Raw genomic sequence first — 25,489 nt, 5'->3', positions numbered from 1 at the left:
ACTGTCATTTGCAAATATCTTCTCCCATTCCGTGGGTTGCCTCTTTGTTTTGTTGACTGTTTCCTTTGCTGTGCAGAAGCTTTTGATCTCGATGAAGTCCCAAAAGTTCATCTTCGCTTTTGTTTCCTTTGCCTTTGGAGACATATCTTGAAAGAAGTTGCTGTGGCTGATATCGAAGAGGTTACTGCCTATGTTCTCCTCTAGGATTCTGATGGATTCCTGTCTCACGTTGAGATTTTTTATCCATTTTGAGTTTATCTTTGTGTACAGTGTAAGAGAATGGTCGAGTTTCATTCTTCTGCATATAGCTGTCCAATTTTCCCAGCACCATTTATTGAAGAGACTGTTTTTTAGCCACTGTATATTTTTTCCTGTTTTGTCGAAGATTATTTGACCATAGAGTTGAGGGTCCATATCTGGGCTCTCTACTCTGTTCCACTGGTCTATGTGTCTGTTTTTATGCCAGTACTATGCTGTCTTGGTGATCACAGCTTTGTAGCAAAGCTTGAAATCAGGTAACGTGATGCCCCCAGTTTTATTTTTGTTTTTCAACATTTCCTTAGCGATTCGGGGTCTCTTCTGATTCCATACAAATTTTAGGATTATTTGCTCCAGCTCTTTGAAAAATACTGGTGGAATTTTGATCAGAATGGCATTAAAAGTGTAGATCACTCTAGGCAGTATAGACATTTTAGCAATGTTTGTTCTTCTGATCCAAGAGCATGGAATGGTCTTCCATCTTTTTGTGTCTTCTTCAATTTCTTTCATGAGTGTTCTGTAGTTCCTCGAGTACAGTTCCTTTAACACTTTGGTTAGGTTTATTCCCAGGTATCTTATGGTTCTTGGTGCTATAGTAAATGGAATCGATTCTCTAATTTCCCTTTCTGTATTTTCATTGTTAGTGTATAAGAACGCCACTGATTTCTGTACATTGACTTTGTATCCTGCCACGTTACTGAATTGCTGTATGAGTTCTAGTAGATTGGGGGTGGAGTCTTTTGGGTTTTCCATATAAAGTATCATGTCATCTGCGAAGAGAGAGAGTTTGACTTCTTCATTGCCAATTTGGATACCTTTTATTTCTCTTTGTTGTCTGATTGCTGTTGCTAGGACTTCTAATACTATGTTGAACAAGAGTGGTGAGAATGGGCATCCTTGTCGTGTTCCTGATCTCAATGGGAAGGCTGCAAGCTTTTTCCCATTGAGGATGATATTTGCTGTGGGTCTTTAATAGATAGATTTTATGAAGTTCAGGAATGTTCCATCTATCCCTATACTTTGAAGTGTCTTAATCAGGAACGGATGTTGGATTTTGTCAAATGCTTTTTCTGCATCAATTGAGAGGACCATGTGTTTCTTCTCTCTTCTCTTATTGATTTGTTCTCTCACACTGATTGATTTGCAAATGTTGAACCATCCTTGTAGCCCAGGGATGAATCCCACCTGGTCATGGTGGATAATCTTTTTAATGTGCTGTTGGATCCTGTTTGTTAGGATCTTGTTGAGAATACTGGCATCCATATTCATCAGTGATATTGGTCTGAAATTCTCCTTTCTGGTAGGGTCTTTGCCTGGTTTGGGGATCAGGGTAATGCTGGCTTCATAGAAAGAGTCTGGAAGTTTTCCTTCTCCTTCAATTTTTTGAAACAGCTTCAGGAGAATAGGTGTTATTTCTTCTTTGAAAGTTTGGTAGAATTCCCCAGGGAATCCGTCAGGTCCTGGGTTCTTGTTTTTTGGGGGGTGTTTGATCACTGCTTCAATCTCATTACTAGATATCGGTCTATTCGGGTTGTCAGTTTCTTCCTGGTTCAATTTTGGGAGTTTATGGTTTTCCAGGAATGCATCCATTTCATCTAGGTTGCTTAGCTTATTGGCATATAACTGTTGATAATAACTTCTGATGATTGTTTCTACTTCCTTGGTGTTAGTTGTGATCTCTCCCATTTCATTCATAATTTTATTAATTTGGGCTTTCTCTCTTTTCTTTTGGATTAGTGTGGCCAATGGTTTATCGATCTTATTGACTCTTTCAAAAAACCAACTTCTAGTTTCATTGATACGTTCTACTATATCTCTGGTTTCTACCTCATTGATCTCTGCTCTAATCTTGATTATTTCCCTTCTTATGTGTGGAGTTGGTTTGATTTGTTGTTGATTCTCCAGTTTTTTAAGGTGTAGAGACAGCTGGTGTATTCTGGATTTTTCAATTTTTTTGAGGGAGGCTTGGATGGCTATGTATTTCCCCCTTAGGACTGCCTTTGCTGTATCCCATAGGTTTTGGACCAAAGTGTCTTCATTCTAATTGGTTTCCATGAATTGTTTCAGTTTTTCTTTGATCTCCTGGTTGATCCAAGCATTCTTAAGCAAGGTGGACTTTAGCTTCCAGGTGTTTGAGTTCCTTCCGAATTTTTCCTTGCGATTGAGCTCCAGTTTAAAAGCATTGTGATCTGAGAATATGCAGGGAATAATCTCAGTCTTTTGGTATCGATTGAGTCCTGATTTGTGACCCAGTATGTGGTCTATTCTTGAGAAGGTTCCATGTGCACTTGAGAAGAATGAGTGTTCTGTTGTTTTAGGGTGGAATGTTCTGTATATATCTAGTAGGTCCATCTGGTCCAATATGTCATTCGATGCTCTTGTTTCTTTATTGATTTTTTGCTTTGATGATCTGTCTATTTTGGAGAGAGGCGTGTTAAGATCGTCTACGATTAATGTATTCATATCAATATGACTCTTTTTCTTGATTAACAGTTTTCTTATGTAATTGGCTGCTCCCATATTGGGGGCATAGATATTTACAATTGTTAGATCATCTTGGTGGATAGTCCCTTTAAGAATTATGTAGTGTCGGGACGCCTGAGTGGCTCAGTTGGTTGGACGACTGCCTTCGGCTCAGGTCATGATCCTGGAGTCCCGGAATCGAGTCCCGCATCGGGCTCCCAGCTCCTCGGGGAGTCTGCTTCTCTCTCTGACCTTCTCCTCGCTCATGCTCTCTCTCACTGTATCTCTCTCAAATAAATAAATAAAATCTTAAAAAAAAAAAAGAATTATGTAGTGTCTTGGGGTGCCTGGGTGGCTCAGTGGGTTAAGCCTCTGCCTTCGGCTCAGGTCGTGATCTCAGGATCCTGGGATCGAGCCCCGCATTGGACTCTCTGCTCAGCGGGGAGCCTGCTTCCCCCTCTCTCTCTGCCTGCCTCTCTGCCTACTTGTGAGCTCTTTCTGTCAAATAAACAAATAAAAAAATCTTAAAAAAAAGAATTATGTGGTGTCCTTCTGTATCTCTGGCTACAGTCTTTAGTTTAAAATCTAATTTTTCTGATATGAGAATCGCTACCCTGGCCTTCTTTTGAGGCCCATTGGCTTGAAAGATGCTTCTCCATCCCTTCACTTTTAGTCTGGGTGTATCTTTAGGTTCAAAATGGGTCTCTTGTAGACAACATATGGATGGGTCCTGTCATTTTATCCAATCTGCAACCCTGTGTTGTTTTATGGGCGCATTTAGGCCATTCACATTGAGAGTGATTATTGATAGATACATTTTTATTGACATCATGTTACCTTTGAAGTCTTTCTTTCTGTAGATTGTCTCTATATTTCTGTTCAATGCTATTCTTAGGATTTTTCCTCTTTTATAGTACCCCCCTTAATATTTCCTGCAGTGTTGGCTTGGTGGTTGCATAGTCTTTTAAGCCTTGCCGGTCTTGGAATCTCTTTATCTCTCCATCCATTTTGAATGTCAGTCTTGCTGGATAAAGTATTCTTGGCTGCATGTTCTTCTCATTTAGTGCCCTGAATATATCTTGCCAGCCCTTTCTGGCTTGCCAGGTCTCTGTGGACAGGTCTGACATTATTCTGATGGGCTTTCCTCTGTAAGTAAGGAGCCTCTTTGTCCTAGCGGCTTTCAAGAGATTATATCTACAATTATGATTCCTCAATTTGACTATTAGGTGCCTTGATGTTTTTCTGGAATCTGTAATCTTGGGTGGAGACCGTTTGGCCTCTAGTACATGAATGCTGGTTTCATCACGAGATTGGGAAAATTTTCATGAAGAACTTGTTCCACTTAATCTTCTAGACTTCTTTCTTTCTCCCCCCCCTTCAGGGATTCCAATAATTCTGATGTTGGAACATTTCATGGCATCATTTATTTCCCTTATTCTGTTTTCGTGGCTTCTAAGCTGTTTGTTCTAGGCTTCCTCCTGATCCTTTCTCTCTATTTGCTTGTTCTCCAGATCACTAATTCTATCTTCTGTCTCAGTTACCCTAGCTTTTAGAGAATTTAGATTAGATTGGAACTCATTGAGAGCATTGTGAACCTCATCCCTGGTAGCTTTCAGCTCTTCCCTAACATTGTAAACATCATCCCTGGTCACCTTCAGTTAAGCCCTAATCAATTCCGTTTGGTCATCTGTGGCTTTCTCCAACCTAGCTATTGCCTGGATAATTGTTAGCCTGAATTCTCTTTCTGACATATTGTCTATGTTGATAGCCGTTAGCTTTGTTGCAGAAGGCCAGTCCTCTGTATTTTTCTTCTGTTGGGCATTCCTCCTAATTTTGGTCATTTTGGTGAGAGATGACTGAACAGATGTAGCTGGATGTATTGACCATGGTGCAGTCAAGGTGCACCCTGGAACGCTTCTGAGCAACCAGGGTTCTCCACCCAAATGAGGGGAAAAAAAAAAAAAAAAGAGAGAGAGAGAGACAGGAAAAAAAGGGAAGATAAAAGAGAAGTTTAAGCCCAAATGGGCCCCAAGGTAAGATTGATGAAGTATACAAACAAAAACAGACAAACAAAAAGACTGATAAAAGTATATGACAGAGAAAAAACAACATATATATATGCAAATAAAGGAAGAACCTTGTCAAAAAGAACCCCAAGTATAAGATTTATATACTATCAGGACAAATACAAAAATACAGAAACACTGGCAGAAGAAAAAGATGGGAGAGGGGTTATAATTTATCAGTGTGGGCGAGGAAGGTTGTTTTGATTCTTCCTGGATGTATCTTGATATCTTTGTTAAAGGACTCAACTTTCCTAAGATAAAGGGGGATTAAAAGTTGGTTTACCTATAGGGGTAGCATTGATTGGGGAAAGGGGATTACTGTGAAGTTTAACTCTATATGAATATTAGAAAATAAAAATAAAAAAGGAATAAACTAGACTAAAATTTAGAAAAAAAATTTAAAAAATAGAAATGCAAAAGAAAAATACAGATGTATGTATCAAAAAGTTCAGGTTAGAAGGTTATTATGGAATTTGATGTGCTGGACATCTCACTGTGATGGTAAATAGGTTAAAAATTATCTATTTATAAAAAAAAAAATGAACCAGAATAGTGGGAATGAGTTAAAAATAAAAGTTGTCCTATGAAGTAGTGGTGGTTGTTCTCTTGTAGTCTTTTTTTTTTTTTTTTTCTTTTTCTTTTTCTTTCCTGGTTGGTTTTCTGGGGGAGGGGCCTGCCACGTGGGTTTTCAGTCAATGATGTTCCCTGAGTTACGTCCTCCCGCCCCCTTCAAGGGGGTGGGCTCTGAGGAAACCGTTTTTTTTTTTTTTTCAGGCTTTTGTTCTCTGGAGGTTTTTATGTTTGTTCACTTTTTTTTTTTCCCTCTCGCCTTGGCCGCTTTTGATGGTTTTTGTAGGTTTAGAGGAAAGCAAACTGTACCCTGACCTCCCTCTCAGAGAGAAGCCTCAGTCTGCTCCCCTGTGGGTGTTGGCGAGTCCATATAAATTCCCCCTTGGCCGCTGGCAGAGCAGGGTCCCAGTCACGGTCCCTGGGGACGCAGGATCTTCTGCTTGTACCCAAAACCACGGCAGCGGCGGCTGTCTGGGCAGCTCCAGACCGCCAGAGAGGTTCCAAGCAGGGATCGCACACTGAGATTTTCCTCCTGGCTCGGGCTGGGAGTGCCTGGTCTTTCTGGGTCTAAGAGTGCCAGGCTTGCACGCGCGTCTCAGGCTCTGAGAGCAGGGCGCAGGTCCGAGAGCACCAGGCTGGGCCTTCATGCACCTCTCTCAGGGGAGAACTTGGGGCGCACGTGCGTCTTAGGCTCTGAAACAATGGCGCGGATCTAAGAGCACTGGGCTGGGCCTTTGCGCACCTCTCTCAGGGGACGGTGAGGGGCGCGCACGTCTCAGGCTCTATAGCACGGCTCAGCATTCTGCCGTCTGGCGAGGCTCCCAGCCCCTCACAGGAGCTGGACCCCATGCGTTCTTGGGCGCGCTGGCGGCTCAGGGACCAAGACCTGGTTTCTCCGCCCCACTCTCTCTGACTCAGCGCCAGGGGAGGCTGTCCTGGGTCCGGAGACTTAAGCTGCTGTCCCTAGCCACCCCGATTAACACAATTCCCCCCACCCCCACCCCGCGATTCTTTGCTCTTTCTGAGTGCTTTCAACCAGTCTCCAAGTTAACGCTGGTCCCCAGATATAGGGCAGTCTCGTAATAGGGGTATTACTTTCTAATAGGTCACCTCTGGTGGCTCCCTCCCCCTTTTGTTTATCTTCTGATATCAGTCCCAGGTTCCCACTCCGCTTTACCTGCCCACTGGCGTCTTCTGCCCCTGTAGTGATCCAGATATGTAAAATTCTGATCTCAGGCTGATTTCATGGGTGATCGGAGTTCTTTGGTAGGTAATCAGCTCACTTTAGGGTACAGGTTGAAAAGGCGCCTCCTCCTACTTCCCCGCCATCTTGTCTGATAATAAGTTTTAAGGTCATAATAATTGAGAAGGAATGAAAATATACAAAGATCGTAACACCCTAGAATTAAAATTTAGAAGCACAAGCTAAATTAAATAAAATTAATATTATAAAATTTAAAATCTGAATCAGGTAAAATGTTTCTAATGAACAGAATCTTGAAGTATTACAATTGTCTGTACAAGGCTCTGAAAAATACATCTTACTAAGAAAATACACTAAGACTAGATGAAACCTGTAGTTAAGGACAATTAGAAAAGTGAATTTAAAAAATTGGCTTGAATATATTGAATTATTAAAAAGGTGGGCAAAATTTACTGAGCAAAATAAAATTGAGGGAGAAAAGAGGCCCAAATAGATGAGCTGTATGTGGTAGGCAAAAACTAATTTCCCAAAGATGCCTAAATCCTGGAACCTGTGAATATATTACCTTACATGTATAAGATCTTTGCAGGTATAATTGTTCAGTATTTTTAGATGAGGTGTTTACCTTGGATTATCTGGACAGTCCAGATGTGATTACAAGGGTCCTTATAAGAGGGATGCAGGAGAGTCAGAGAAGGCAATGTGATGACAGAAGCAGAGGTTAGAGTAATATGGGGCCATGAACAAACCTCTAAAAACTAGAAAAGGAAACAAACAAAACTTCCCCTAGAATTTCCAGAAGGAGGACAACCCTTCCAGCACCTTGGATAGATATTTTGGTTCATACTTGTGTTAAACCACTTATTTGCGGAATATGAATCAATCCTTGCTTATTTGTGCTACATATATATTTGGGAATGAATTTGACAATTTTAGTTATATCTGTCTTCAGAAACTCAAGCAAAAGGAGTAATGTTTCTTTGATTTAATATTATGGCGCACATGGACTTGAAAACTTGCATTGGAATCAGCAGTGGTTAGCACCAACCATATTGGCAGTATGGAAGAGTGTTATGTAAATAAGAGATTCCACCTGAGTGGCATTCCATACTCTGCTTTGTTTATAGAAAAGAGTTGATAATCAACAGTATGCTTTCTGATTTTAAATTGGATTTGAAATGAATAGTGAAAAGTATGAATATATTCAAATTGCAGTTAGTGTATCTATGTATTTTAAATATGGATAAAGAAGAAATGAGTAATGGATACAACACACAATGCTGTGTTGGATCACACTAAAATTAAGAGTGTTGGTGAGGAGACAGATGATTATATAAATTGTTGAAATAAAATATAAATTTAATGCCAGTAAAGACCATTATAGTTTCATGTGGTCTTTTCAAGGAACATATCTTAGTACCTTGAGTGATCTGAACCCTTCACTTCCAAACCAAAATACTGTGCTTTTAAACATTGAGGATATTTTCTTCTGATTTTTAAAGCCAATGAAACTGCAATACAAATAGCTTGAGTTTGACATTTGGACTTTTTCCCAGCTCAATGTCTTTTTTAGTTTTTGGAGAAAGAATCTGATGATATATTATTTAACTAATATATAAAGCACATCCAAATGCTGCAACAGAGCATGAAGAAATAATTTCCAGAACTGAATACAAGAGTGGATTAGAAATACATTTACTGTTGTCTTCCAAGTTGAAACATCCAACCTTCCAGCTTTTGGCTGTAAAATGTTAGAATTTATCATCTAATAGAGTGGTGAAAGTAGTCTGCAGTGAGCCGTCTCTCCATAATTTCTGGGCCATTTGTGTTTGATATGAATATCCAGACTTTCTGGCAGCCACTAAACACTTGGTGACATTTACAATGATCTATGATTGTGAATTTAAAATTTCTAATTTAGTAGAAACTAGCATGAGAAATCAATTGCAAGTGTAACCTAAATGATAAATTAAGCTATCCACCATTGAGTTCTATAATGTTGCCTTGGTAAAAGACTGCAAACAATATTATCCTTCTCATTGAAATAAAACATTTTATTTATTTAAAAACATTATGGTTAGGTTTTTTGTTATCAAAAAGACTAAAAAACATATTTAAAAAAATTACCCAAAATTGATGATCTTCATGTGCACTGATGACCCATTAAGCAGTATTTAACTTTATGAACAGGCAAAGAATCTCCTTCACCTTGGGTATTAAATGCCTTGTTTCAGTGCTCTGAGATAATCACAAGTATCCTCAATTTAGGGAATTAGAATTTCCCCATCATCATCTTGACCTTTATATCCCTATGAAATCTATATTGACATTCCACCACACAGAGTCAGAGACAGTTCTTATCCTGGTACTTTCATTACTTGATGACTTGATCTACTTGATCAAACTTCTCTGTCAGGGGGTCTATAACTCTGTCCAACTGAGCTTACTTTCACACTTCATTTTTTGGTTGCCACCAACATCTATCCATACACTTCTTAGAGAACTGGAAGAGTAGAAGAATGGAAACTCCTAGTTTATTGTGTTCACTAACTTGGGAATGTAACAGGAAGTTAGATCATCTCTCTCATAACAATGAGAATTGTGAAGATAAAACAGTCTCTTCATGGTGTTAGGCCGTGCCTTTGATGTGATTCAGTGGTCTGATCACATGAAAGTAATCCAGTGAAAATAAGTATGAGTAATTGAGCCCTTTTCTATACAGCATTTCAGAGATAATACTTTAGATGTAGGCAATCTTAGTTTCAGAACCATCAGTGTGTGTAAAGATCGAGTCTCTGCTAATCACTTGTAATTATGGACATTATTATTTTATCTTGATACTGCCAACAAGGCATGGAAAACTCCAGCTCATTTATCAGACCTTTGATTTTGTGAGATTTCAAGTTATATGCGGGAATTCATATAAAGAGATATCTTCTTAATATATTTAGATTAAGATAGATTAAGCAGAGTGTGGAATCTAGCAGTCAGTAGGTTGAATTTAATCCACAAGTGGATTATGGATAATTTGTAGTTATAAAAAATGGAATTAATTGCCAGCATTTGTAACTTGTAGCATTTCATATACAAATCCAGATTTTCAGCCTTTCTCAAATCAAATCAACAAACAGACAAACAAAAAACAAAAAAGAGATCCCCAGCAACCAAAACCGAAAAACTAACACCCCATCCTAACAACAATCAACTGGAACTAATTAAATTCTACCCCCGGGAGTGAGGGTGAATGATTTCCAGTGTACCATTTTCCATGAAACTCCAGCTCCAGTAGATATTTGAATTCTTCATCCATGTCAATGTAATATCAGTTAATCTTATGTGGGTTCTTTAGCTTCATTTAAGATTTATAACTTTTAACATTATTTTATTTGGATGTGCTCAGTTGTCTTTGTATTATTAAGTGTTATTGTTTCTTTTTCCTTTAAAAAGAGAATTTGGGTTTGCAAAGAACAGGAAGAATACACTCATATTAAGTAACTATTCAGAAGTTCATCTTGCATTGCACAGTAATAAATGTTAATGAACTGTGAACATTTATTGGCACTAATTTACCAAAACAGACATTATAAATCTTGGCTGCTACTAGATAATCCACCATATAAGATATAGTAATTATGGGGAAACTTTATAAACTACTTGTATATATTTTCTCTTGGTGAAAAATATTTGAGCACAAAACTCTTACATAATTCTTGATCATTGTGGTAAGATTTTTCAGGATAGTCACACTTAGTCCTATTTACTCTAGTTCAGTACTTGGCAGGGTAATTTCAGATTTACTGTATTTTGACTGAACTGCATTGCTAACACCAGTGTTGATATGAACTGTTATTTCAGCAGATATATTGTGGAATTTAAGTAGCTTTTCATCAGCCTTACTTCATTGCATGTTGGAATGGTTGGGACTGCATAAAATAACCCTCTACTCCAAAGCAACAATATACAGTCAAACCTAGTGGCTTGAATTCTGCCTCTCCTGATATACATGGGAAAACTACTTTTATTTTCCATTTCTGTTACTGAACATATGGTAAGCTAACTAGTTTATGATTTATCCTACAAAGCATATCCTGTCACTTAATTTTCCAATTTTGGTGGTATATAATGGAATTGTTGTGTCTGAGACCCAGTGACACTTGTAGTTCTCTTATTAACATGGAGTTACTTTTCAAATCTCTTTTGTTCACTTGGAGTTTTCCATGCCATGTTAATTTGATTGGGTTCTGTTTAAATTTAATTAGTTCTTTAAAATTAGTTCTTTATACAGGGTATTTGTTTCCTGACATCAGAAAGAATGAATTACACTTTTTTTTTTTTTAAAGATTTTATTTATTTATTTGAGAGAGAGACAGTGAGAGAGAGCATGAGCGAGGAGAAGGTCAGAGGGAGAAGCAGACTCCCCATGGAGCTGGGAGCCCGATGCGGGACTCGATCCCGGGACTCCGGGATCACGACCCGAGCCGGAGGCAGTCGTCCAACCAACTGAGCCACCCAGGCGTCCCTGAATTACACTTTCTAAATGAACCAAAATTTATATTACAATTATGAAAATGAACATAAGAGAAACATGTTCTTTTCTACACTCTCAAGTAAAAGATACATATTTCTTTGGCTGATCAGTCATTATGATGAGTCACTTAAAAAGTTAACTAAATCCAGGGCATACTTATTTTTAATTTTAAACAAAAAGGCACTTTCCTTTTATTAAGAACACAGTGCTAAGTATAAACAAATAGCAAAAATTATGTTGATAGAAGCATGCTGAAAATATTTTAAGTTGCAAACTTTCCCTTTAAGTTGCTTATAAATTCTTCTCATGTTTATATTATATAAATTTGTTTCTCCTAATATATTATAAAAAGGATGCTGAGTATCATTTTTTAAAGGAATTAGAATAGATATGTTAATTCAGCTCTAGAAAATAGAATAATCACCAGACTTGCCAAAATATTCAGTCTAGATATTAGCTGAAGAATATGGTATATGATTGAAAAATTGTTAGAATAAAGTCTAGGACTAGAATGATTCATTAATTCATATGGGCCATTAAAAAGATGAATGATATTAGAATATGATCAAATTAAAATAATATAATAAAATATATAAAAAATCACATAAATTTTGCATAATATTCTAAGACCTTTCTTTATGTAATTTTTCTTTATATAATTTCCCCAGAAACCACATTTAGTTTCATGGCTTTAGGTACCACCTATTTGTACTGATCATTTTCAAATATACAGATTGCTTCCAGTATGTATTTATACCCTGAACTCTCTGAACTCCAGTCTTCTATGAATTACTGTCCATATGACATCTTTATCTTGACATTTTATAACAACTACAAAACTAATATTTCAGAATTGAACTTGTCTTTCTGTCAGTCCTGCTCTAGCTTCTATTTTCTCTCTCAGACAAGTGCTTATATTCATTAGCCAGGATATTGTCACATGGCCACCCTTCTCTGGCAGAAGGTGGTGGAAAGGGAGAGTGGAAATTGGGATGTGGTAGCAACCAGTAATATCTGTCTCATATGCTTTCAAACTCTGTTGCTTTTGGAAGTAATTTGTGGCAGAGTTTTTTTTTTTTTTTTTTTTTTTTTTTGGTCTTGAATTGAAGTAGTAATACCTGACAAATAGTAGGTGCTTAGTAAATCTCAGTTGTTGTTACTGTCATCTTTTGTTGCATAACCAATCACCCTAAAATGTAATGTCTTAAAACAACAATATAACAACAGAAAATCCAATTTGTTATTTTTCATGATTGCACTAAAAGTGGCACATAGGGCTGGATTGACAAAGAAGACTCAGGGCCCAAAAGGACAATTCTTTTTTTTTATTTTTTATTTTTATTTATTTTTTAAAATTTCTTTTCAGTGTTCCAGAATTCATTGTTTATGTACCACACCCAGTGCTCCATGCAATACATGCCCTCCATAATACTCACCACCAGGCTCACACAACCTCCCACCCCCTGCCCCTTGAAAACCCTTAGATTGTTTTTCAGAGTCCACAGTCTCTCATGGTTCATCTCCCCCTCCAATTTCCCCCAACTCCCTTCTCCTCTCCATCTCCCCATGTCCTCCATGTTATTTTTTATGCTCCACAAATAAGTGAAACCATATGATAATTGACTCTCTCTGCTTGACTTATTTCACTAGCATAATCTCCTCCAGTCCCATCCATGTTGATACAAAAGTTGGGTATTCATCCTTTCTGATGGAGGCATAATACTCCATAGTATATATGGATCACATCTTCCTTATCCATTCATCCATTGAAGGGCATCTTGGTTCTTTCCACAGTTTGGCGACTATGGCCATTGCTGCCTTGAACATTGGGGTACAGATGGCCCTTCTTTTCACTACATATGTATTTTTGGGGTAAATACCCAGTAGTGCAATTGCAGGGTCATAGGGAAGCTGTATTTTTAATTTCTTGAGGAATCTCCACACTGTTTTCCAAAGCGGCTGCACCAACTTGCATTCCCACCAACAGGATAAGAGGGTTCCTCTTTCTCTACATCCTCTCCAACAAACGTTGTTTACTATCTTGTTAATTTTGGCCATTCTAACTGGTGTGAGGCGGTATCTCAGTGTGGTTTTGATTTGAATCTCCCTGATGGCTAGTGATGATGAACATTTTTTCATGTATCTGTTAGCCATTTGTATGTCTTCATACAAATTGGAGAAGTGTCTGTTCATGTCTTCTGCCCATTTTTTGACATGATTATCTCTTTTGTGTGTGTTGAGTTTGAGGGGTTCTTTATAGATCCTGGATATCAGCCCTTTGACTGTAGGGTCATTTGTGAATATCTTCTCCCATTCCATGGGTTGCCTCTTTGTTTTGTTGACTGTTTCCTTTGCTGTGCAGAAGCTTTTGATCTTGACGAAGTCCCCAAAGTTCATTTTCACTTTTGTTTCCTTTGCCTTTGGAGATAGATCTTGAAAGAAGTTGTTATGGCTGATGTCGAAGAGATTACTGCCTATGTTCTCCTCTAGGATTTTGATAGATTCCTGTCTCACATTTAGGTCTTTTATCCATTTTGAGTTTATCTTTGTGTATGGTGTAAGAGAATGGTTGAGTTTCATTGTTCTACACACGGTTGTCCAATTTTCCCAGCACCATTTATTAAAGAGACTAATTTTTCCACTGTGTATTTTTTCCTACTTTGTCATAGATTATTTGACCAGAGTTGAGGGTCCATATCTGGACTCTCTACTCTGTCCCACTGGTCTACGTGTCTGTTTTTTTGCCAGTACCATGCTGTCTTGGTGATCACAGCTTTGTAGTAAAGCTTGAAATCAGGCAACATGATGCCCCCTTCTGTTTTTCTTTTTCAACATTTCCTTAGCAATTCGGGGTCTCTTCTGATCCCATACAAATTTTAGGATTGTTTGCTCCAGCTTTTTGAAAAATGCTGGTGGAATTTTGATCGGAATGGCATTGAACGTATAGATTGCTCTAGGCAGTATAGACATTTTAACGATGTTTATTCTTCAGATCCATGAGCATGGAATGGTCTTTCATCTTTTTGTGTCTTCTTCAATTTCTTTCATGAGTGTTCTGTAGTTCCTCGAGTACAGATCAAAAAGGACAATTCCTAAAAGTAAGTTTATTGCAGAAAACAATAACAAAAATAGCAACAACTTTAAAGAAAGCATATTCTTTGTAGTTAAAGGCTACATGGGTTCCACAGAGATCAGAAGTGAGCTCTAATTGTCTTCCTTCTCTAAGGCCACACCAGGGCATACGTTATACATTATGTCTTGATCAGGAAATATAGAGAAATGCATGAACAGCTCAGAATCGGGGAGCACAAATGGAGTCTTTCCACAGTTTCTTGTACTTTGCTGGCCACATAGGATATTTTGCTACATAACCAGTACTAACAGTAAAGCCCTGCAGGAGTCTCACCGAGACCAGGTGCAGATCATCCATGTCCTTGTTATCAATGCACGATGCTAATAAGCTAATACAATCCATTCTGAAACTCATAGGAGCTTTAATTGCAAAGCAAGGTTATTAGTCAGTAGTTTCATACCTTGACCAGGAATCAGTGCCTTGTAAGTAAAATAACTTATACTAATTCTAGGCCTACTGGAATTAGTCTTCACAAGTACAATGATTCTCTGGTTTTGTTGGACTCAGTTGCCTAGTTTTTCTAATCCATATGATATCAGCTGGAATCACTAATCTGGCTGCATTCCAGAATATATAAAGTAGGGTATGTTCCTATAATAGCTTAATACATTTTTTTCAATAATTTTTGTCACAATATCTGCAATATTGACCTTTTGTAATACTCCTGGGGTAGGGGGAGGGAAGAGGAGCTTTGTAGTTACTCAGTCCTTAGTTTAGTTTGTGCCCCTACTAGTTGTGTTTAAAGCTAAGTTATTGAATCTCTGTGGATCTTATTTTCCCTATTGGGCAAACTTGAGTAATTTCCATCTTATAGGATTTTTAAGGATTAAAGATAACATAGGAATATATCAATTATAGCGCCTGCCCACACAGTGGTGCTCAGTAAATACAGGGAATTAATGTTTCTTCATTTTATTTGTGAGAAGGATCATAGATAGGGTGAAGAAAAAGCACTACCTAAGAATGTATTGATTGCAGAAGTGAGAGTTTTATAGACTAAGAAAAACCTCTTAACTACAAGAAAACCTTTGTGTGATACCTAGATGTATGCTAGTAAAAAGACCTAAGTACCTCTGTATCCCCCCATGTACCCTTTGTGCAATGTCTTAGAATTATAGCATGGATATATGTGGATAAACTTTAGAATGAGGCCACTTCCAAAATTATACTGGCAGAACAAGCAACAATTAAATTAGATGTGAAACTAAAGTGTATAGAAGAAAATGAAAATCTCAGAATCTTAATGTTAGACTTCTCTGTATATTTTATTACACCAAACCTTGTTTGATAACTATTATAATTTTGTCAGTTTTGGTATTTTTTATTTTGAGTTCTATATTGGAATAATAAGTTTAAGTCCATGGCATAGTTTCAGGTACTACATGCATACTATTAAGTTCTGTGCAAATATGAGAGATCTTGCAAAAACTATCATCTGTATTTAAAGAGAGATGCAGAAATGCCACAAGTTATAGGTGGTATTCATCAGTCTATCTTTATAGTCCCATCTAGTCAGTTAGTGTTATTGAACTATTATTTGTCAGAAGTATAAAGCTGACTTTTTCCTTCTCAAAATTACCATCAGCATAACTCTTAGACTTAGTGGGTATCATTGTTATATTTTCTGCTATATTTCTATCTTCATGAAATACTTTATATTTTTTAGTTTTGTTGAATGGGATAGATGGACTTCTGTTGAACAAGGTGGATTGAATCCATGCTTATATCTTAGGTTCCTCCCTCCATTAGTTTGCTGGGAATGTCACTAATGAGTGTCATAGCCTGAGAGGCATAAACAGAAGAAATTTATTTTCTCACCGTTCTGGAGTCTAGAAGTCTGGGATCAAGGTGTTGGCAGTGATTTCTTCTGAGACCTCTGTCCTTGGCTTATAAATGGCTGTCTTCATTTTGTGTCTTCACATGGCCTTTCCTTTGTGCGCACGTATGTCTATGTTCAAAATTCCTTCTCTTATGAAGACACCAGGCATACAGAATTAGGGACCACCCTAAAAACCTCATTTTACCTTAATTATATCTTTAAAAACCTTATCTCCAAATACAGTTATATTCTGAAGTACTGGGGGTTAAGACTTCAAAATATGAATTTTGGAGAGTTACATTTAGGCCCATAACACTCCCAAAGCCCCACTAAACTAATAAGTAAAAGAATAAGGAAGGTCCAATACTACAAACACAAAACGAATGGGAGAGGAGATGATCATAGATAAAAGATGTCTTCAGTTTTCAAATATGGAAAACTGATGGGTAAATGTGAAATAGTAGAATAGAGAAAGCTGCTATGTAACTATCTTCAGAGAGGGATGCCAACAAGAAAGCTAGTCACCTTACAGTCCCTTTAAAAAGCCTAGGAATATCAATGACTTTGGAGGTGGCAGGTGGGACTGAAAACAGCAGGGTTGGTGATAATCCGGATAGGAATCACAATCTCTTATAGCTAGGTGACTTCCTCATCGCCACTCCTGGAGAAGATGTGAGGTCTTTTGGTGGAGAAATCAAATGAGATAGTCTCTGGACTTAGGAACACTGATATAAATAAGAGAGGAAAGGGATTAGATGATGTAACAAAAATGGAGGGTATTCCTAGACTCCAGATAAAATGAGCTCCTTGGAGAAATGGCTAATTCCAGGTCTGGGGCAGGAATTATATCTGAAGAATCTGAAGCACCTTGTCATACCAGAAATCAAGGGAACCATGAAAGACTACTGGGATTATGTCAAAAGGACTTATCCCACCAGCTGAAGATGGGATAATTTCAGTATCAAAGAGCAATATAAAGGTATTTAATCCATGAGTTTAAAATTAGAATTTTAAAGACCTGTTGATTGGTATTGGAAGATGCAAGAATCTGCTTGGTATTTTGAAACTGATAAATAAAAGGAAAAAAAAAAAAAAAACCCAAACCCAAGCATTTATCTTCCTTTTCCTATATGAACTATACCTTAGGGTAACTAAATAATTATTGAGAGAAGTTTCTCTTTATAGAAGCATTTCAATTATAGAAATATTTCAGGCAATAAATAAGGAGGAATTATAGAATTATGTTGTCATTTTGGAACCCCTACTAAATTGCTGCATCTAGTCAGAAATCATTAGTGGCTGCTAATGGTGCAGAATAGAAAGAACCAGCTGTTAAAAGTGCCTCCTGGTGGAAATATACAGCACCATCTATGAAGTAATCTTGAAAAAAATGGAATTAGAATCTGATCAAGCCCTTATATAAACTGCTGGCTTACTGAAGTATGAGGGACAGGAGACACATAGATATTTAGTCAAGAAAATACAAACTGTAGAAATGCTTAAAAATTGTACAAAACTTAGCTTTTTCATCAAATAAAGTGAAAGAAAAAAATAAAGTGGTGGAGAAGAAAACTAGATTATAAGAGGCTTGATTCCTGCTAAGTATGGGCTTTAACTGGGTTCTGATTCAGTAAAACATATAAAAAATATATACATATATTTATTGTACACATAAATTTATGATGTAGTCACAGAAATTGGAACTGAATAAATAAGGAATCAAATCATTGCTGATTTTTTAAGGTAATAAAAAATGCTTTTTTGTTTATGTTAAAGAGTCTCTTATTTTTCAGAAATATATGCTGATTGAGGTATGTATTGATAAAATTAGGATATTTTGGATTTGCTTCTACATCATTGGAGTGAGGATTGGGGAAGTTGGGAAGATTAGGAAACAAATTTGGACATGAGTTAAGAATTGTTGGCCCTGGGTGATGGGTATAAGGAAACTTCTTAACCTATTCTCTATTTTTTGCATGTTTTTAATTTTTCATAATTAAAAGTAAGATAAGAAAAAAATCAGGGTGTAAGTGAAAGTTTATATATAGAAGAGAGTTCCAGGTACCTTTCCCACTCACCTAACTTGTCAGCCACACTTGAGAAAAAACTGACGTTTTGGGGCCCACTAATGCAAAGGCTGACTTATGATTCCATCACAGCATAATGAAGTCCAATACGTTTTAAGTCGAATCTATCCATATGTGGATTTTTCAACCAACTCCTTTAGTGGATCACTCTTAAATCTGAATGGGGAGCAAGAGATCACCAGACATTTGAGGAATCCTCCAATGTGAAACACAGAGAAAGACAAACAAAAAACCCCTAATCAATAAAACTTCAAGAAAAATGGGGTTATGGACATTGGGGAGGGTATGTGCTATGGTGAGTGCTGTGAAGTGTGTAAACTTGGCGATTCACAGACCTGTACCCCTGGGGATAAAAATATATGTTTATAAAAAATTGAAAATTAAAAATTAAAAAAAAAAACATGAAAAAAAAACTTCAAGAAAAAAGACAATAAAGAGAACAGAATTATAAATAAAATTATAATTAATATCCTTGGAAAGATAGAACATAATGCAAGTGTGAATAAAGATTTAGAGAATTAAAAAATTAAAAATATGATTGCAGAAGTTAAAATTATAGAATGTGAGCTGAAAGAAATACCTGGTAACCTGGTTTCACTGTGGTCCTTATATACATGAAGGGGACTCAGAAACTCTAGGAAACAATGGTGGTTACAGAACCTTTGGAGTGATTGCACCTGGATCCTAGCAATGTGATTTTTAAATTGATTTAGGTCTCCATCCTGACTGCACATTAGTATCAACTAAAAAGCATTAGATTAAAAAACAACAACAACAACAACAACAAAAAGACACCTGGGTCTCATTTCCATTGGCTTTAATTTGAATAAGGTAGAATGAGTCATTATTATTTTTGTAAGTTCTTCAGATGATTATCATGTGTAGCCTGGGTTTAGAACAACTAAAATGTCAGCTTCTCAAAAGCAGACCCCATGTCTATTACTATATACCAGTGCTTTGCACATAGTAAACTTTTAATATTTTTAATGAAAAAAAAAATCATCATTGATGTTGACTCCAAAGTAGAGGACTGAAGGTAAAACTGTGTGACTTCCTCTAGTTCTCCTAACCCCTGTATGCCATCCTATCATCAAATGGATAATTATACCCTGGTTTTTATTTGAAGCAAGTGGCCCATTTTTATTAGGTTACACATAAAAAAGATAAACAGCCTTTCCCAGTAATCTTTAACCTCTGTTCCCATTGCAGAGGCCTTCTTCTTTGGGATGTATGCATGTGTTTAGCAGAAGATGCTGTAATCGTGACCTCTTTTGGACTGAGCTGTTGTTCTTTATTATGCATGAGGATCATCTGTGAAGCTTGTTAAAAGTGTAGATTCCTCTACCCAACAAGATTCTGATCCACTAGATCTCAAATGAGACACTGTCGGGGAAGGGGCTGTGTATTTAATAGGTTGATACTAATGTAGGTGGCCTGTTGATAACAATTTGAAAAAGCAGGATAAACGTTATAGCATTTTCAGCCTGTACCTAGGGTTTGGTCTTCTCAAAGTCTTTCCACTTTATATTGTCATAAATGGAGACTTGTCATGAGTGGTCATTATCTTCTATTTTTAAAAAATATTTTAATTGGCTATTAAATCCTAAGCTTAACTTTTTAGAAGCAAAGGCCAAATTGTACTGCTATATCTTATTTTAGTGAAAAAAAGTTCAGTAACATTAGAAACTTTTTGAAAAAACAGTAAAAAAGGAAAAATAAGTACTCATTGAAGAGGTCAAAGTTTCATTTCTGCTTTAATGCAAAATATTTCCCAAGACTAGATTCACTTATCTAATTATTCGCAGTCTTTTCCCTGTGATCCATGGTAATGGCCACTTATACTACTGTTTATAACAGTAGAAAGGTTATCCTGGTTTGTCAATAGCTGAATATTTTTTACTAAACCTGTGTATATGAGGAAGATGGATAGAGCATGTCTGTAAAGTTCAAGAAAATAGATTAATACTGTGTATTTGAAGTTATGCTTTCTATATTTCTGTGTTTGATTCATATCTCATAGGTTTTTATAAACACAGAATTCTGTAGACATTTCTTTAATTCTAAACCTAACTTACTGTAAGTTCATAGATTTAGAAACAATCTTACATGCCATAGCCAAAGGGCATCTGTTCTACCAGGCACAAAATAATGGCATAGATTTGTTCATCTGAGACAAGTTAACACAGACCTTTGCACAACTTTTTAGAATCAAACCTATTAATATGAAAACTTATATATGAGAATTTCTCCTAAACAGAAATTTCCTAAGTATTATTATTATTAAATTAAATGTGTGGACTTTAAGAAATTTTACCATTATTTGAAGTGGTTAATGTTCTTATTTGGAGCTGCATTATTTCCCAGAGGAACGTATCTCCAAATCCATTAGGTGGTCAGTGAAAGTCTAGGATTCAATGCATGCATTCATGCACTCATCCATTTTTTTGGGCAAATATTTACTGAGCACCTACTGTGCTCCACATACTCCTCTGTACTCTAAAGAAACAGTAGCAAACAAAACAAATAATAACTGCCCTGTTGGGCCTTACAACATAGCAGAAAATTGTATTTTGGATAGTAAAAAATGTTAAGGTTAAAAAATAGGTGGGAACGAGGGTGGGAAGTTTTTGGAGGATGCAGTTAAATTTTAGATTGGGTGGCCTGGAAGTGACTCATTTAGAAGGTAACATTGAATAGTGACATGACTGAAATGAAGGAGTAAGCTATGGAGCTATTTAGGAGAACATCCCAGACAAAGAGTGCAAAAGTCCTCAGGTTGATATATGCCTGATCTTTTTGATAAACAGAGTGAGTGGAAATCTGAGAGTAATAGGAGATTAGTTAGAGTGGCGATGGTGTGTCTGGGGTGAAATTCATATCATATTAAGGACTTTGATTTTTGTTCAGAGTGAGATTACGAGGCATTGGATGGATTTGAGAAGGCAAGTGGTGCAGTCTAACCAGATCCATCACTAGCTGCCATGTTGAAAGTGGACTGAAGGAGGGCAAGGGTGGAAGCAGGGTGCAGTCAGAAAGATCCTGGTGAAAGATGGAGGCTTGGATCATGGTTTCTGTGAAAGTAGAGAGAAAATGTTGGTTTTGGACATATAATAATGTTAGAGATGACAGGATTTGCTGAGGAAATTTTATTATACACCCAAGTATGTAATTCTTAAATTCAGAAATAATTCTTCTAACTATAGAAAAGTAGAGGAGGTATATATCAAATGGAAGATTTGAAACCTTTTTATACTATGAAAGGAACTCTATCAAGGTAATTAAAGTATTCGATGATTAATATATAACACTTTCTGTTATATTTTAAAATAGCACTTCTTGTATATGTTTGATATATATATATGTGTTTAAATTCTTGATATATATTTATACATATAAAGTTAGGTATGTTTAATTAAGCTAATAAAAAAGCCAATCTCGGAATTTACTGAATTAATTTTTATCTATTGTAAAGCATCTGGTTAAAACTTAATGTCTTACTTTTTTTTCATTTTTTAACATTTGTATTTGAAATAAAATATATCCTGAAGCTTATTTGTTGGAAAAGAAGTAGCCTATTGGTTAAGAGAAATTTGAAAAGACAGTGAAATATTTTCTTAGAGAAGATTTGGTTGTATATATTTAAATAGAAGAGATCTAGGAGCCACTTTGATTCATTGTAATGTTTAATTATGTGAAATAGATCATCTTGTCTGTGCTCTATCAGTAGAGGGCAGCAAAGTTTCAAATAGTGTGTTTTCAGGTTCCTAGGAAGCTTTGCTAAGAGAAATTTTTTTGTTGTTTCTCTTAAGAAGTTTGTTCTGTTTTTCCTTTTAATGAAGTACTTCGGTAATATCACATAGGAATTTGCTTAAAAACCCTGTAGCTTTGGTTCATATATTTAGCGAACTGTTCCCTTAAGTACTATAGATGCTTTCTTAATGAGAACATGTATTTTTCCTTTCTGTAATTTAGGGAGTACCAGGGCCTGGAAAATATGACATTAAAAGTCAATTTCAGAAGGCCGAAAGTATGATACCAAGTGTAAATGATGCATCACCTGCTTTTCTTTCTCAATCCCAGGTAATGTTCTATAGTCATTTTCATACATAGAACATAATAGATACAATGTGAAGCCAGCAACAAATCTGATGGTGTTTAGGGAGATCATAAAAAGAAAAGTGATATTTAAGCAAATTGGAAACAGACATGGATGGGGCAAATCATACTGCCAGAAAATATGGGTTAAAATGAAATGAAATAAGATTATAATATTAAAAGTAACATGCAAAGGTGAATATTTAAATTGAAACCATCTATTAAACATTTTACATTTGTATATGTGAACATTCAGTTTAGCTTATAAGAGATTTAGTCTGAGTTTTAAAATGTACTCTGCCAATGAATAAGTAGAGTATTAACATGTAATCTTTAAGGACATTCATATTTTTCAGAGAAGGTTCTGAAGGCTCTCTGTGGAGGGTGGGGATAGATCATATCTACAACTGCAACTAGGGTCTTTATTTGTGATGCAAGAGTATATTTCACAGTAATTGTATCACATTTTCCAGGGTATACACCAAGGCAACTTGAAGGTATCTAAGATATTTCCATGGCAATTTAATACCAGCAAACTTTTATAATGTGGCAGCCTCTATATCAAAGTAGTTATAGTATTTATTCAACTGTACTACATTCAGCTCTGATTATTTTAATTTATCTTAACTCAGGAAGGTTATTAACTTTCACATGCCTACTGGTTACTGTAGTTTCATTGTGCTTAAGAGGCACCTCCTTGGAGACAAGGAGATGAATTGCAGGTATCTTTTTGGAGACATAATTAACATGACTTTTTAATGGGTTAGAGTTGTGCTGAGGGACTGGGAAGAATCAAGAATGAATACCTGGTGTCTGCCTTGAACAACTTGATATTCTTTAAGGTACTTTATAAAACAGATATGTGAGAATAGAATATTTTGAGTGTATGTGTGTCCTTGATTTTTTAAAAATATCACTTTCATAAATAGAGCCCTCAGGTCTTATGCTATTTCTATTCCTCTAATATATAGACCTTATTTGATATCACTTGGCATCAATTACAAAATTTTGAATATATTTTGAGAAATGGAAAATATGATATAAACTTTGTTTAAGGGGATAATGAAGAAAACATAATTTTTGGTTTCTAGAATAGAATAGAATTTTCTATTTCTAGAAATAGACATTTTTCTGAAATATTTATTTTAGTTATTGATTTAAGGAGTTCCTTTGTATTTTATCTAAATGCATTGAATTTCTTAGGTCTTCAACTATTAGTTTTTAAAATATAAGATTTCTTTTATAACAATGGTGCTTAGTCTTGCTGTATATTAAAAATACCTGGGAAATTTTAACACATTTCTTTTCCTTTTTTTTTTTTTTTTGGAATTGAAAAATTTTTAATTAATATATAATGTATTATTAGTCCCAGGGGTACAGGTCTGTGAATCATCAGGCTTACACACTTAACAGCACTCACCATAGCACATACCCCCCCCCCCCCCCCCCCAGTGTCCATAACCCAACCATCCTCTCCATACCCCCTCCCTGGCAACCCTCAGTTTGTTTTGTGAGATTAAGAGTCACTTACAGTTTGTCTCCTTCCTGATCCCATCTTGTTTCTTTTTTTCTTCTCTACCCCCAACCCCCCCATGTTGCCTCTCAAATTCCTCATATCAGGGAGTTAATAATGATAATTGTCTTTCTCTGATTGACTTATTTTGCTCAGCATAATACCCTCTAGTTCCTTCCACGTCATTGCAAATGGCAAGATTTCATTTCTTTTGATGGCTGCATAGTATTCCATTGTGTGTATGTCTGTGTGTGTGTGTGTGTGTGTGTGTGTGTCTGTGTGTGTATATACACACATATATATATGTGTGTATATACACACACAGACACACACACACACACATACATACCACATCTGCTTTATCCATTCATCTGTTGATGGACATCTAGGATCTTTGCATAGTTTGGCTATTGTGGACATTGCTGCTATAAACATTGGGGTGCACGTGCCCCTTCGGATCACTACGTTTGTATCTTTAGGGTAAATACCCAGTAGTGCAATTGCTGGGTCATAGGGTAGCTCTACTTTCAACTTTTTGAGGAACCCCCATGCTGTTTTCCACAGTGGCTGCACCAGCTTACATTCCCATCAACAGTGTAGGAGGGTTCCCCTTTCTCCATATCCTCGCCAGCATCTGTCATTTTAGCCATTCTGACTGGTGTGAGGTGATACCTCATTGTGGTTTTGATTTGTATTTCCCTGATGCTGAGTGATATGGAGCACTTTTTCATGTGTCTGTTGGCCATCTGGATGTCTTCTTTGCAGAAATGTCTGTTCATGTCTTCTGCCCATTTCTTGATTGGATTATTTGTTCTTTGGGTGTTGAGTTTGCTAAGTTCTTTATAGATTTTGGACACTAGCCCTTTATCTGATATGTCGTTTGCAAATATCTTCTCCGATTCTGTCAGTTGTCTTTTGGTTTTGTTAATTGTTTCCTTTGCTGTGCAAAAGCTTTTGATCTTGATGAAATCCCAATAGTTCATTTTTGCCCTTGCTTCCGTTGCCTTTGGCGATGTTCCTAGGAAGACGTTGCTGTGGCTGAGTCGAAGAGGTTGCTGCCTGTGTTCTCCTCAAGGATTTTGATGGATTCCTTTCTCACATTGAGGTCCTTCATCCATTTTGAGTCTGTTTTCATGTGTGGTGTAAGGAAATGGTCCAATTTCATTCTTCTGCATGTGGCTGTCCAATTTTCCCAACACCATTTGTTGAAGAGGCTGTCTTTTTTCCATTGGACATTCTTTCCTGCTTTGTCAAAGATGAGTTGACCATAGAGTTGAGGGTGTATTTCTGGGCTCTCTATTCTGTTCCATTGATCTATGTGTCTGTTTTTGTGCCAGCACCATGTTGTCTTGATGATGACAGCTTTGTAATAGAGCTTGAAGTTCAGAATTGTGATGCCACCAACTTTGGCTTTCTTTTTCAATATTCCTTTGGCTATTCGAGGTCTTTTCTGGTTCCATATAAATTTTAGGATTATTTGTTCCATTTCTTTGAAAAAAATGGATGGGATTTTGATAGGGATTGTATTAAATGTATAGATTGCTTTAGGTAGCATAGACATTTTCACAATATTTATTCTTCCAATCCAGGAGCATGGAACATTTTTCCATTTCTTTGTGTCTTCCTCAGTTTCTTTCATGAGTACTTTATAGTGTTCTGAGTATAGATTCTTAGCCTCTTTGGTTAGGTTTATTCCTAGGTATCTTATAGTTTTGGGTGCAACTGTAAATGGGATTGAGTCCTTAATTTTTCT

General features: G+C 36.5%; 1 protein-coding gene across 1 annotated transcript in view; it reads left to right on the top strand.

The window, feature by feature from the left end:
* Positions 1–25,489, top strand: part of STPG2 (sperm tail PG-rich repeat containing 2) — a 578,171-nt gene that overhangs the window by 113,993 nt on the left and 438,689 nt on the right. The window contains exon 7 of the mRNA XM_047718028.1: positions 22,101–22,208. Coding sequence (XP_047573984.1) covers positions 22,101–22,208 — 108 coding nt within the window. The remainder of the gene's footprint in view (positions 1–22,100; positions 22,209–25,489) is intronic.

Source organism: Lutra lutra, chromosome 2, assembly GCF_902655055.1.
Source record: "Lutra lutra chromosome 2, mLutLut1.2, whole genome shotgun sequence".
Classification (NCBI taxonomy): domain Eukaryota; kingdom Metazoa; phylum Chordata; class Mammalia; order Carnivora; family Mustelidae; genus Lutra; species Lutra lutra.
Note: the sequence above shows the minus strand (reverse complement) of the source record. Positions and strands in the feature narration are given on the sequence as shown.